General features: G+C 42.9%; 1 protein-coding gene across 4 annotated transcripts in view; it reads right to left on the reverse strand.

Moving 5' to 3' along the window:
* The window catches only part of Nckap1 (NCK associated protein 1), a 76,725-nt gene extending 68,887 nt beyond the window's left edge, over positions 1 to 7,838 (reverse strand). For 3 of the 4 annotated variants that reach the window (XM_031370797.1, XM_031370796.1, XM_031370795.1), the window contains exon 1: positions 7,416 to 7,733. In XM_031370797.1, coding sequence (XP_031226657.1) covers positions 7,416 to 7,523 — 108 coding nt within the window. In that variant the 5' untranslated portion in view covers positions 7,524 to 7,733. Of the gene's footprint in view, positions 1 to 7,415 lie in introns of all 4 variants that reach the window. The other variant, XM_031370794.1, reaches the window with a different exon arrangement.
* Between the last annotated feature and the right edge of the window lie 6,587 nt (positions 7,839 to 14,425).

Here is a 14,425-nt window from a genome sequence, read left to right on the forward strand (position 1 = left end):
GGGAGAGGAGGGGAGGGAAGGGGAGGGGAGGGGAAGAGAGGAAAGGGGAGGGGAGGGAAGCTAAGGGATGGGAACGGAGGACGACCTGTCTTTAGCCCATCTGATTTAATTAAGGGATATTATTATGTTATAGGTGAATATAAATCATAAATCTTGGGAAAATCATGATCTAAGAGGTTCAAACACTACATCCTTCAAAATGCTTTACTAAATTTCCCATGATTCTGGCCTGGAGAGACGGCTCAGCAGGAGGAGCACTTGCTGCTCTTGCAGAGGACCTGGTTCTTCCCAGCAGCCACACCTTGGTTCACAACTGTCTATGAACTCCAGTTCCAGGGGATCCAAAGCCCTCTTCTGACTTCCTCAGCACAAGGCACATACATGGCACACACACATACTTACATGCAAAACATTCATACTCATAAATTTAAATTTTTAATAAAAAATTTTAATGACTCAAATTAAGTTTCTAACAATTATTCAACTCACAAGATTAGTCACTACATTCCTTATATTTCTGAGTTCTGATATATAGACTACCTCAGTTTATGAAACAGATGTTTTAAGTTTTATACACTAACATACTAATGCTCAATAGTAAACAGATCTTCAACTACTACAGAACACACTTCTGCAATGACTCTGAACAATAAGTAGATGTCCATATATACTGTCAAGTAGTAAAAAGGGTACTTAAGATATGTTTCCTAAAGGTGGAATCAAGCTAGATTTACTAGGAGGGGGGTCTGAGCATAAAGACCCGGAAACAGTAGCCAACATTTATTATGTTTATTCTTTATTTTTAAAGCTTACTTTTATTTTATTTGTGTGAATAGAAGACACAGAGGGAGGGAGGGAGGGAGGGAGGGAGGGAGGGAGGGAGGGAAAGAGGGAGGGAGGGAAGGAGGAGACTATAGTACCTGCAGAGGCCAGAAGACGATGCTGCCCCCCTGAAATTGGAACTACAGGTAGTTGTGAGCCAGATATGAGTTCTAGGACCCACTCTCACATCTACTGGAAGAGCAGTAAGAGCCCTTACTCAGTGAGCTCTCCATCTATCTCTCCAAGCCCATTTATCCTTTTATCAGTCACTGTATGAATACCTCATGTAAATAAACCTTTTTAATTCTCAAAATATGAAGTTATTCACGTACTATACAAAATGTGGAAGAAGAACTGGAATATCTAATTAAGAGTCCAAAAATGAAAATCTGTAATGCTAATGACTGGACATACAGCACAGTAGTAGATGGCTAGTTTAGATCAGCACAGCTAGTAAGGCTTTAAAAAAACCAAAAGATGGCCAGGCAGTGATGGCACACACCTTTATTCCCAGCACTCAGCACTTTGGAGGCAGAGGAAGGAGAATCTCTGACCTCAAGGCCAGCCTGGTCAACAATACAAGTACCAGATTGGCCAGAATTATACAGAGAAACCCTATCTCAAAAAACCAAAACCAAGAAAAATAAAAAAATTTTAAAAAATGGTAAAGTATGTAAGTTACCACCTACTAGTCACTGAGGGTAAGTATATACCATTAAGACATTGTATGACTTCCAAAAAACTTAGTTATAGCCTAGCTGACAAAACTGAACCCTGACAATGAACAGCTGTCAAGGAAAAAAAAAAAAAAAAACCACAGGTATTGATAGCACCACTCTTTGCTTATATCAGTGGTTCTTAGCATCAGAACTACTTTTAACTCATTAGAGTCAAGCTAAGATCCAAACATTTTAAGATTTCTCCAAGAGAATTCTAATGTGTATTGAAAAAAAAGATAGTTCGATTGTGGGTAAGGACTACTAATATCTCTTTATAATTTGATAGCCTAAGAGGACAAATAATTTGTTCAAGGTTAAAACAAATTAATATTAAAATTTGCCCTAGAATGTCACTCTCAACCCACAAAAATGTCACAAGACTGGGAAAGGGAAAATCTAAGTACAGGGAAGTATAATTTGTATCACATAAAAAAGAACTCTAAGGCTGGAGAGAGGGCTCAGCTGGTAAAGGCTCTTGTCAGCATGTCTGATGACCAGAGTTCAATCCTTCGCACCCACATGATGGATGAAAAGAATAACCTCCCCGGAGATGGCCCTGACCTTCAACACTGGTACACACAAACACACACACACACACACACTATAAAAGAAATAAAAAATATTAACTAAGGTATTTTATTACATTTTTTGTATCTTTATCTTTTTTTGATCAGTCTACTGATCAAAAGTTGTGGAATTTAATTTTCTTTTCTTTTTTTAAGATTTATTATTATTCTTATTATTTTTAAGATTTATTTTATTTATTTTATGTGTATGAGTACACTGTAGCTGTACAGATGGCCATGAGCCATCATGTGTGTGGTTGCTAGGAATTGAACTCAGGACCTCTGCTAGGAATTGAACTCAGGACCCCTGCCGCCCGTTCACTCTGGTGTAATTCACTGTAGCTGTCTTCAGGCGCACCAGAAGAGGGCATCAGATCTCAATATGGGTGGTTGTGAGCCACCATGTGGTTGCTAGGATCTGAACTCAGGACCTTGGGAAGAGCAGTCAGTGCTCTTACCCGCTGAGCCATCTCACCAGCCCCCTGGAATTTAATTTTCAATTCCTGCCTGTGCACTGTGGACATGCCTGGTACCTCTAGAGGTCAGAAAGAGGGCCAGATCCTCTGGAACTGACATTAAGAACAGTTGTGCGTTACCATGTGGGTGCTGGGGAACAAACCCTGATCCTCTAGAAGAACAGCTAGTGCTCATACTACTGAGCAGTCTCTCCACTTCAAAACCCTTTTAATTGATTTATTTTGTGTGCGTAAGGGGTTGGGAGACGAAGCTCACATGTGCCAGAAGACAGCTTCCAGAGTCATTTAGTTCTATCCTTCCACCATGCACATCTCCTTTCTTTCTCCTTGTTTGTGTATTTGTTTGTTTGTAGGCAGAGTTTTCTGTGTATTCCTGGCTATCCAGGAACTTGCATAGACCAGGCTGGCCTCAAACTCAGAGATCTGCCTGCCTCTGTCTATCGAGTGTTCATCACCACTTCCCAGCTATTTTATTTGTGTGTGTGTGTGTGTGTGTGTGTGTGTGTGTGTGTATATATCTTAAGGATTATCCTCAGGTCATCATGCCTAGTTGAAGTCATGATACCTCTACTCATGGAGCCACCTACTCCTTCTAAAATTTGCATAGTAGCTTCTCTAGAAACCTGACTATGAACAGACCCAATTCACTTTTTACATCTGAAAGGAATATGTAACTAAAACTAATATGTGAGAATCTTACAGAAATGTACAAGCACAGGAATAATTTCCCTTTTTATTGTGGGCTACTTGTGATGAAATTGATGGACCTGGATGAAAAATTCTTTTCATGTTATCTGTAGTTATTAATAGAGGTTTGTTTGCTCTTGTGATGTATTAAAAGGAGAGAAAATTTAAAATTTTAACACAAATTTCTTTGGTAAGATATATCTTGTATCACTTTGCAGGTTTCATTTGTTTTTCCTGTGTAATTTCACGTGAGCTGAGTGAAGGTGTGTGCACATGCAGGTACATGGAGCGGCCAGAGGTTACCCCTGGTGTCACTCCTCAGGAGTTACTTTACTTTGGACCTGGGGAGGTCCAATCGGGCTTATTAGGTTAGGCTGGGTTGGTAGCTACCCAGCTCCAGGAATCCACCTGTCTCTGTCTCCCTGGGGCTAGGATCAGAACCCTGGCATCTTAGGTCAGCACTGGGGATAAATGCGAGTTCTCAGGCTTGTGGAGCAAGGCCTTAAGCAGCCTAGCTGTCTCCTCAGCTCCCTCTATAGTTACTGTTAAAATTTAGTCCCTGATGCATTTTAACATGTACAAGATGAAAGAGCATAAGTAAAACTAACAGAAATCAACAAGGCATTTTACTTAAAATGAGGAGTATACTTAAAACATAAAATTAGAACGAAGAGAAACAGTGAGATAAAATTTTCTTGTGTAATTTTCATTCTGAAGGACAGTGAAGCTGGGAACTTAGCTTGGTCATAGTCCACTTCTAGCATGCCCAGGCTCTGGGACTGGGTTCCTAGCACTATCTGGGGTATGAAATCACAAAGTCAAAGATTAACCTGTATAAAGAAAAACTATGTAACGTGCAGTAAGGGAAATGCAATTAGGAATCACAATTAACCTAAGTTTTTTTCATTAATAGTAAAATAGTAGTTCAATTAAAGTAACCACACACCTAAAATTTTCATCCACTGTTTTCAATATTGCATTTGTTAATGAATATAGGAAGCTCTTAAGATTGTCAGAGTTGATACTGTTATTAAGAATTTAACAATATTGTAGGTTTTAGTATACTTGTATATTTTTTGCATACTTAATTAGTATACAAATTAGACTTAATTTGTCAAGTAATTAGATAATAATGAAACTATTCTCAAAGAATAGTTAAAATTAGATAATGATGAAACTATTGTATTCAAAGTACAATACTGTAGTATTTTAATATTTAAACTGTTAATATATAAATAGATCTGTATATATGATTACATGTATATATGATTTACATAGTTAAAGCATAATACTGTAGTATTTTAATAACACAAAACTTCATAAAATCTTAAATTGTTAACGTGTAAATAGATCTGTATATATGATAATTTCAAATAATCTCTCTTTTTTTTTTTTGCTTTTGGTTTTTCTAGACAGGATTTCTCTGTGTAGCCCTGGCTATCCTGGAACTCACGCTGTAGACCAGGCTGGCCTCGAACTCAGAAATCCGCCTGCCTCTGCCTCCCAAGTGCTGGGATTAAAGGCATGTGCCACCACCATCCGGCTCAAATAATCTCTTAAAAGAATGATTCCTTATAAGCTAATTTTTTAGGTAGTCTCAATGTTAAGATGGCTGCCTCCCTACTTGTTCATCTACTACTGAATGTTTTCTCTAGCACTGGAGAAACAGGCATATTACCTCCAGCGTTGAGACATTCTTGTCTTGATGGTAGAGATGTGTAGCTAGTTAACTAAATGCAGTGTGTAAGTGGGTCTGTGGAAGACTTGAGACTGTGGGAGATGTTAGACTAGGAAAGATGGGAATATGGGTAAGGCCATTCATGCCAGGTTAAGTAGCCCACAATCATCTGAATTCCATTCCTGGGGATCTAACACCTTCTCCTAGCCTCAGTGCACATCAGGCACACACATGCTGCAAAAACACACGCATTCCAAACACTCATGCATATAAAGCTTTAAAAGCTAAAAGAAAAAATATAAGTAAATAATAGACTATGTGATTTATACTGTCATAATAATGCAGACAACATGAACCTTATACGCACATGGTGAACAGAGCTTGCTTCTTTGGCAAAATATCTGAACAAATGTTTGATTCTGTAGCCAGCTGGGAAGAGGTAGATTGGCAACTCCACAGGCTAAAGGACTCAAAGTCAATCCAAAAGGCCAGCAAAATGGCTCAGAGCATAAAGGCACGTGCAGCTAAACTTTCTCACAAGTTTCTCTCTAACCTCCGAAAGCACCTGCTCTCTCTTTCTCTTGCAAAATAAACATCAGATGCATTTAACATAAACAGAGTCTATTTCAGCGAGCTCTGATCAAAGTCTTGTGTGCTAGATAATGCCCTAAGTATTACTCTTCCCAAAAGGAACTCATAAGCCAGGTAGGCAAAATATTTTAAAAAAAAACTAGAAAAATAAGTGCTGAAATATACAGCATTTCTATAACTCAAATGCTTGACAATTAGATCAATCACATTCACGAATTTTCCATTCTAGTTAACACAAGAGCCTGAAGTTTCTCAAAACAGGAAGTGAAAAACACTCTGAAAAAAGGCAGCGGACTGGAATTATAAGTTTAAATGCTTTGAATTCCATTTACTATTACCCATGGAATTAAAGTATTAAAGTCTGTTTATACTTATACTATAAAAATGTTTAGTGACTTGGCCAAATTAAAGAAAGTATTTTACTCAAATACTCAAATCACGTTTAATGTTACTCTCACTTCCTCTTCTAGAAGCCATCATAACCATTTCCTTTAACCACAAAACCACAGGTCTGGTAACTTTTAGTAACATTTGACTTGCTGGAGTTTCGAATATAGAACTTGACTTCCAAATTTCTTAGGCAGTGAAATCCAAAGGCCCTCATCATTGCAACTTATTCTAGCTTAAATTCTTCCTAACCCCATGGAGTTATGATCAAGGGGGTGCATGTCATAGTCGTGGCACAAACTCAATGGGTTCATCCTAGCTCCAAATTGTGCTGGGTTTAGAGACAATCACTAAAACCAAGTGAGTAGCCAGAACAACAGAGCTATCCATTCCCAACGTTTAGTATTGTTAACTTAGAGCAGTGTGCTTCAGAATTGCAGTGCCTAAAGCAAACTGAATAAACTGAATAAAACAAGTCTATACTGGAATGCTTTGATTCTAAATTTTAAAAAGAATCTTCATCATACTCACAAACGACCTATATTCTATTGCTATGGTCAAAAGGATATTTCACATCCCATTTTTTTTTATAAACGAGATTATGAAAGATAAGACACAGATACACAGAACCCCACAAGGATGAATTGGTATAACCTATAGCAAAAGGAAACTTTTTCTCTTTACCAAATTCAGTGAGGCTCATCAAAGTAGTCTTAAAATAAATAGATTTGGGATTGTTTTTCTCTAAGGTAAATTAATGACAATTCTTTCCCACCTTTAGACCTACTTTTCTTTACTTCGAAACAGCCTTCCACTCCCTAACCTGAACACACTCAGATTTTCAATGGGTCCACTGTCTAGTTGCTCAAATCATCGTACTATGTTGCGAAGGAGATAGCAATGGGAGCACCCTTGGTCTTTATTTTATACAGCCATTGTACTTTAAGGAATGGTGCCTTGCTGCTAATCAGATAGGGTTGGGAGAACTAAAACGAGGAGGAGTAGAGAGGAAAGGTGGTTATTCCTGTTCTAGTGACTCACAGCCTACAAGTATTTCAGACGAAAACCGGTTCCACCCTCACTTCCCCCTCCGGTCCATCTTCAAAATGAAATTATCCCAAACGTCAACACGCTGTCGGGGGTTAGGGGGGCTTGATTCAGGGAACGAAAAAAATCAAGCGGCCAAGTGGGGACCGGAGGTTCGATCGCCGCATTCGCACACTCGCACGCCAAGAACCCCGGGCCGGTTCGCCGCAGCCCGGGAAGGCCGCGCGCCCTCTTTCCCACCCCGCAAACCAGCGCGCCGCGGCGGCCATGCGCGGCCCGGCCGGTTCCCGCCGCCGGGAGCCGGGAAATGGCTCCCGCCTGCCCGGCCTGAGGCTCACTCTAGGCCGCGGCGCATCCCCGAGGCCCCGCGCGAGCAGGCCGAACTCGCGCCCGCGGCCTTTCCCCCGCCGCACCCCGCCCGGCCTCGCCGGCCCGTGCGCACCTTCTTGATGTTGTAGAGGCGCGTGAGCATGCCGACGCCCCGGTCGTTGAGGATGGTGAGCTTCTCCGCCAGCTTCTGCTGACTGGGCTGCAGCACGGAGCGCGACATGGTGCGGCCGCTGCCGCCGCCGCCGCCGGGCGCGCTACTCCCCGGCTCGCCGCCTCCCTCAGGCCCGCCCGCCCGCCCGCGACCTCCGCCTCAGCGCGGCGCGCCCATGCCGTGCGCCCACCCGCGCCGTGACACAGCAGCCGCGGCGCTCGCTTCCGCCCGCCGCCCTTCCGCCTCCACCCGCGGCGCTCTCCGCCCCAGTACACCCCCCACTCCCGGGCCGCCTTTCCCAGCTCCTCCGCTAGGTGTGGCGGCGGCAGCGGCGGAACGAGGCGGCTTCCCGCAGCCGGGACCGGCGCTCGGTCACCTGATCGGCCGCTCCGGCGCCCCCGCGAGGCCGCCGGGAGAACTGCGGCCGGAGCCCGGTATGCCCCGCCCGGCCTCCTCCGCTCGGGGGACCCCCCAGGCCGCGATCCTCGACTTTCCCCCTCGAAGTTGTCCCCGCTCCCCACGCCCCAGGGCCCGCACCGCCGTGGGGACGGGGAGGGTGTGTTTCAGGAGACTTTCGCCCCGACAGGGGCCTGGCGGCTCGGAGCGTGTTTTCCTCCCACGCCCTGACAGACGCTCCAGGGAGAACGCGGCAGATGTGTGCTCCGCACCGCGGGCAGCGCCTCGCCACCTCCGGGTGCTCGCTCCCGCCTCCAGCCGGCTTCTAGGGAAGGAGGTCGGAAGTAAGGGCAGCTCGAGTTCCTTAGATTATCATGAGGGAACTTATCATGGACCTGCACCCATCCGGAGGGGACACAAATAGGCTCTGGCATGTGGTAGGCAAAATAATAATAATAAAATAAAATAAAATAAACACTGAAAAACCAAACACACACACACAAAACAACAAAAAACCAAAGCAACAACAACAAAACATTTTGTTCCATGTAAGGGGGTTCGCTCCCAGTCTCCACCTTAAATCTCAAATCATTCTGGAAACAATTCTACTTTTCCACCCCACCACCTACCAAATACTGTCTGTCATCGTCTCACTCCATGCCCACTCCTGATCACACAGGGTTTCAAGCTGGAACAAATTGTGTCTCCATGTGAATGACTACAGTGAAAACTTGCACCCCAGGGGACTTGGTCACTCGGATATTTGGGGCTTTACCTAACACTAGCTAATTGTACACCGTATTCATGAATATCAATCACAAAATGTCCTACCACCTTCAATAATAAGGCATTCTGAAGTTAGTAAGAAACCGGATTCATCATAGCAATTTTGTAGTGAAATGTAACAAATTGCTTTTAAGACATTTTAAAAAGTTACTGTAGCGACTAGTCTTCCAGAACAATAAGGGCTGATGACCCACACTTAAAATCCCAGCACTCAGGAGGCAGAAGTGGGCAGATCTCTGAAAGGCCAAGCCTGGTCTACAGAGTGAGTTCCCGAAAGCCAGAGGTACACAGAAAAACTACATTTGAAAACAAAACAGTCCTAGCCCCACCAAAAAAAGTCGAAAGTTTATCTGTTGGTGTGCAGTATACATAGAGCTACATAAACCTTGAATGCATATTCTCTCTCTGTCTCTCTCTCCCTCCCCCCTCCCCTCCCTCCCTCCCTTCCCCTTTCCTCTCTCTCTTTCATCTCAAAGACCATCTATTGAGCTATTTGCTCCTTTACTGACTAATTGGGGAACTTAATTTACTTGGTTACTTACCAAGCTGATAGCTAACATTTAAATTTACCAGAGGCTAGGGGCTGAAGTCTGAGACAATTAAGAGGAGACCGAGAAGGAAGAGCTGCTGTGAGAATTTGGGGGCAGCCAGATAAGAAAATGTACATGTGCTGTGTGTAGAGAGCAGTCTTTAGGGAAACCAGGGATCATTTCTACCAAGATGGAACAATATTGTTTAAGATGCGTTTACTCCTATTTTATGTGTGTGAGTGTTTTAGCCTGCATGTATAAACGCACTGTGAGCAAGTCTGGTGCACCCAGAGACCGGAATAGGCTGTCAGATGTAACACAACTGTTACAGAACTTTTGTTTCTTTGTGCTTTGAGGTAGAAGAGGTTGTTACTTTGTTTTGTTGTGTTTTATAATACCATCTTACTCTCTAATTCAGGCTGGCCTTGAAGGCTTAGTTGTTGTCTTAGTTACTTTTCTAATGTTGTGATTAAAATACTATAACCAAGGCAACTTACAAAATAACTTATTTAATTGAGAGCTCACATTCAGAGCATTAGAGTCCATGATCATTGTGAGGGACATGGCAGCAGGCAGGCAGGCCGGGTGCTGGAGCAATAACTGAGAGCTTACAACTTGATCTCCAAGTATGAGGCAGAAAGAGCTAGCTAGGAATGCCATGTGCTTTTGAAACCTCAAAGTCCATCCATTCCCAGTGACACTTCTTCCAAACAAGGCCACATCTCCGAATCCTTCCCAAATAGTTCCACCAACTGGGAACCAAGTATTCAAACATGACTCTATGGGGATCATTCTCATTCAAACAACTACAATTTTCTTCTCATGCTGAGATTATAGGCATGTATAACATGTCTGGTTTCCATATGAACTTGAATAGTTGCAACTGCTTATACCTTAGAGTATCCAATAGAAGAAATCTGCAGATAATAACTGCGTTTGTTGGGGTTACTGTCATAGACACTGCCCTATTGCCGTGAAGAGACACCATGACTAAAGCAGCTCATAAAAAAGAAAGCATTTAATTGGGAGCTTGCTTACAATTTTAGAGGATTAATCTATTATCAGCGTGGAAGAAAGCATGACAACAGGAAGCATGGCATGCTGGTGCTAGGGAAGTAGCAGAGAACTACATCCTGATTCAAAGGGGGGGGGGGAGGAGAGAGAGAGAGAGAGAGAGAGAGAGAGAGAGAGAGAGAGAGAGGGAGGGAGGGAGAGAGAGAGAGAGAGAGAGAGAGAGAGAGAGAGAGAGAGAGAGAGAGAGAAATTCTAGTCTTGGTATGGGCCTTTAAAACCTAAAAGTCCACCCACAGTGACACACTTCTTCCAACAAGGACATATCTCCTAATCCTTCGAATTCTTTCAACTAGTGCTACTCCCTGGTGACTAAACATTCAAATATATGAACCTATAGGGGCTGTTCTTCTTCAGACCACCACAGTTATTATTGCTATGATAAAACACCATGAGCAAAGTAACGTGGGAAGGAAAGGCTTTATTGGATTTATACTTCTACATCACAGTTCATCATCAAAGTTAGGACAAGAACTCAAGGAGGGCAGGAACCTGGAGGCAGTAGCTGATGCAGAGGCCATGGAAGAGTGCTGCTTCCTTGCTTGCTCCTCGTGGTTTGCTCAGCCTGTTTCCTTGCCCCCATCCCCTTAAAACAGGGATTCTTTATGTAGCTCTGGCTGTCCTGGAACTCACTCTGTAGATTAGGCTGAATCTAACCATCTCTTCTTCATAGGTGCTGAGATTAAAAGCATAGTCCACTGTTTCCTGGCTTCAACCTGTTTTCTTTTATAATCCAGAACCACAGCTCAGAGGTGGCACCGCCCACAATGGGCTGGGCCATCCCACATCAATTGCTAATTGAGAAAATGCCCTACAGGCTTCTATTCAGCCTGATCTTATGGAAGCATTTTCTCAACAGAGGCTCCCTCCTCTCTAATGACCCTAGCTTGGGTCAAGTTGACATAAGACTAACCAGCATACTACTCTTCTTTGACTTTTAGACAAACTAGCCTGAAACTGTAATAGGCCAAATCCATTTGAGAAAATAAATAAATAAAAAGAATTTACAGGGCTTCTGAAATGGTTCAGTGGCTAAAGATGCTTACTACCAAGTCTGATGATCCCTAAGACTGTCATGATAGGAAAAAAGAAACCATTTCCACAAGTTGTTCTACACAAACACACACACACACACACACACACACACACACACACACGTATGGGCTTTTCTATGCCCTCCCTTATTCTGAATAATACCATGGCTACCTATATCAATAAACTTGAAGCACTATAGTTGGACAGATATTCAGCTATTCTATGTGCTGATCCTACTATGTTGGCCCAGTCTATTTCCCAGCCATGCAGCTCATTATCTACCATCTGGGTTTCACCCTGGCCTTCTTCATATGTGTCCCAACGGCAACCTCCCAGGTCTCACCTGAGACCCTCTCCCTGACTCTGGGCTCAGAAGTCCCTCCTTTTCCTCTTCTGCCCAGCTATAGGTTGATCAGCTCTTTATTAACCAATCAGAAGTTGATGGAGAACAATGTTTTATAAAATAGAGAATCAGGAAATGCCTCATAAAACTGACAATCTGGAGGTCCAGACTGCTACCAGATCTCCAGGTACAGAAATCAGCATTTGAATGAATACAAAGTGGCCAAAACATCCCCCAACACACACACACACACACACACACACACACACACACACACAGACTGTTAATTTTTTAAAAGTTGTTTTCAGTTAACCAAGAGAATTAGATATCCCAAATGATAGAGGCAATAGCCATTGTCCTGGGCTGCCCCTACACAGAGCAAAACTAAAAGATAAGACTTTATAGCTGAGGGGCTGGCGAGATGGCTCAGCGGGTAAGAGCACTGACTGCTCTTCCGAGATGCCAGCAACCACATGGTGGCTCACAACCACCTGTAATGAGATCTGACGCCCTCTTCTGGTGCGTCTGAAGACAGCTACAGTGAATTACACTGGAGCAAGTGGGCTGGAGAGAGCAGGGCCTGCAGAGGTCCTGAGTTCAGTTCCCAGCAGCCACACACATGATGGCTCATGGCCATCTGTACAGCTGCAGTGTACTCATACACATAAAATAAATAAATCTTTTTAAAAAAGACTTTATGGCTGAAGACACCACACACTTTACACGTCGGACTTGGAAGAATTGAGCTGGAACTGATCTGAAAGCCACCTACCTCAAGACTGGCCTTCATAATATGGGAAGGTGTTATACAAGCTGTCAAGAGAGGAAAAAAATCAGTTTTCCTACCCAGATGTAAGCTTACCAGCCAGAACAATGACCACTCTGGCAAGATATCCCCAAGGGTGCAATGGTGGCACTTATGTGTTGGGAATAACAGCTCTTTAACTGGACTTAAGGTTCACTCAATAGAATGAAAGTCATGCCTGCTACTGGAAACTTAGGTATGTGGCTGTGGTTGGGGAGGTCATAGACCCTAGTGAAGAGCCTACTACTGACTTTTCCCAAAGCAATATAATTCCTTAGCTGAATTCTAAATGCTACTACGTATGCCCATAGATAACTCCCACTTCTCAGCAAAGAAGATTCTTTTTACAACAGATGGAAACTGATACAGCGGTTCACCAACTTGTCAAAATGCAGAGGATCAGTGGCTGTGGGGTGCCCAACCCAACTCATGCATCTGCCACACAACCTCTACAACTAAACCTCACAAACCATTGTGAAAGGAGGGGTAGGAAGATTGCAAGAGCCAGGGAACCAGAGCATCTGCTTCCAGACAGTATCTTCTATATATGACTCGCAAGCTGCACCCATGAAATCTCAACAATATGGTCCCTAAACAAGACCTACACTATGACAACACCAAGTGACAATGCCACTGGGGGTCGGAGAAATCTCACAAGGCCCTATCCCTAAATGAAGAGCTGTGCTCAATTAATTAATGACTGCTGGGAGAGGAAGAGCCAGTCTTCTCCAAGGATGAGCTCCCCAGTGGGGTATCGAATTCCACGCGTTCGACCCCAAGCAAATATACATACAGGCAGCAGCTCGATAGACTGAATTTATATATGCTAGTATGTTTATGTGTGTGTTTAGCTGTTTGTGTGTGTGTGTGTGTGTGTGTGTGTGTGTGAACAATAGTTAAAGATGTCATGAATTTGAGGCCTCTTTTGGGAGATGGGTTTATTGCTGCAAAACTTAATTTTAATAATAATAGTTTCTTCGACTAACATTATAATCTCTATTAAGAAAGAATAAAATAAGGACTAGAAATTAAATTAATGTTTATTAGTTACTGTTACACTATGTGTCAGGTTTTAGTAAGTATACTATCTACCTCAAGAGGAAGCATTTAATACGTTATAGAATCTTAATTTCGTACTCCCTCCTCCCTCGCTTCTCTTACTCCATCCCTCTGTTTGCTTTGCTTTCCTACAGTGCTGGAGGTCCTAATGAACACTAAGCAAGCACTGCACTATAAGCTAACAAGGAAACTGAGATGTAAATGTTTGGTTTTTAACTGTTGAAGAGCCACCCCATAGACAGTAGCAGATCTGGTAATGGGTCCCTTACTCATCTGAACCCAAATGATGGGTTTACTATAATCCATGCGTGTTGTCTACTATAACAACAGTTGGGTAAGATGATATATTTTGTTTCATCTAGTCAACAAGGTTATACACTTTCCTCTGTAACCTCTTAACCCTATCCAATCTCCATGAATGTTTCTTTCAGTTACTCTTCTTCAGCTCACAGCTAATGTCTGACTTGGTTTTCCTGACAGATACAATAGATACATAATCACTTCCTTTAGCTTTGCTTTCTCCAAAAACTATAGAGAATTGCTTATGTAATGCTCTTTGCTAATTTTGAAGATTATATTTTATTATTATTATTATTATTATTATTATATTTTCATGTGGAAATTGCATCCTCACAGTCTGTGGAGCTTTTTGGTGCTGTGGGAGATTTGGGGTTTTGTTTTTCTCATACAATATATTCTGGTCCTGCTTTGCCATCCTCCAAGTCTTCCTATGTCCTCCCCACCTCCTTACACAACAACTTCATATGACATTCATGTGGTATTCCCCCCCCTCACTCCTACTCTTCCTCCTTCCCTCACTCAAAACAAAAATCTATGTTTTTCCAATGGAGTGTCCCTGAGTATACCAACCATACTCTAGGGCAAGAACCCATGCTGAGGAGTAGTTGGCCAACCCGGAAGCACTCCCATGTTTTGTTTTGGCTTT

The sequence above is a fragment of the Mastomys coucha genome, unplaced genomic scaffold (assembly GCF_008632895.1).
Source record: "Mastomys coucha isolate ucsf_1 unplaced genomic scaffold, UCSF_Mcou_1 pScaffold15, whole genome shotgun sequence".
NCBI lineage: Eukaryota > Metazoa > Chordata > Mammalia > Rodentia > Muridae > Mastomys > Mastomys coucha.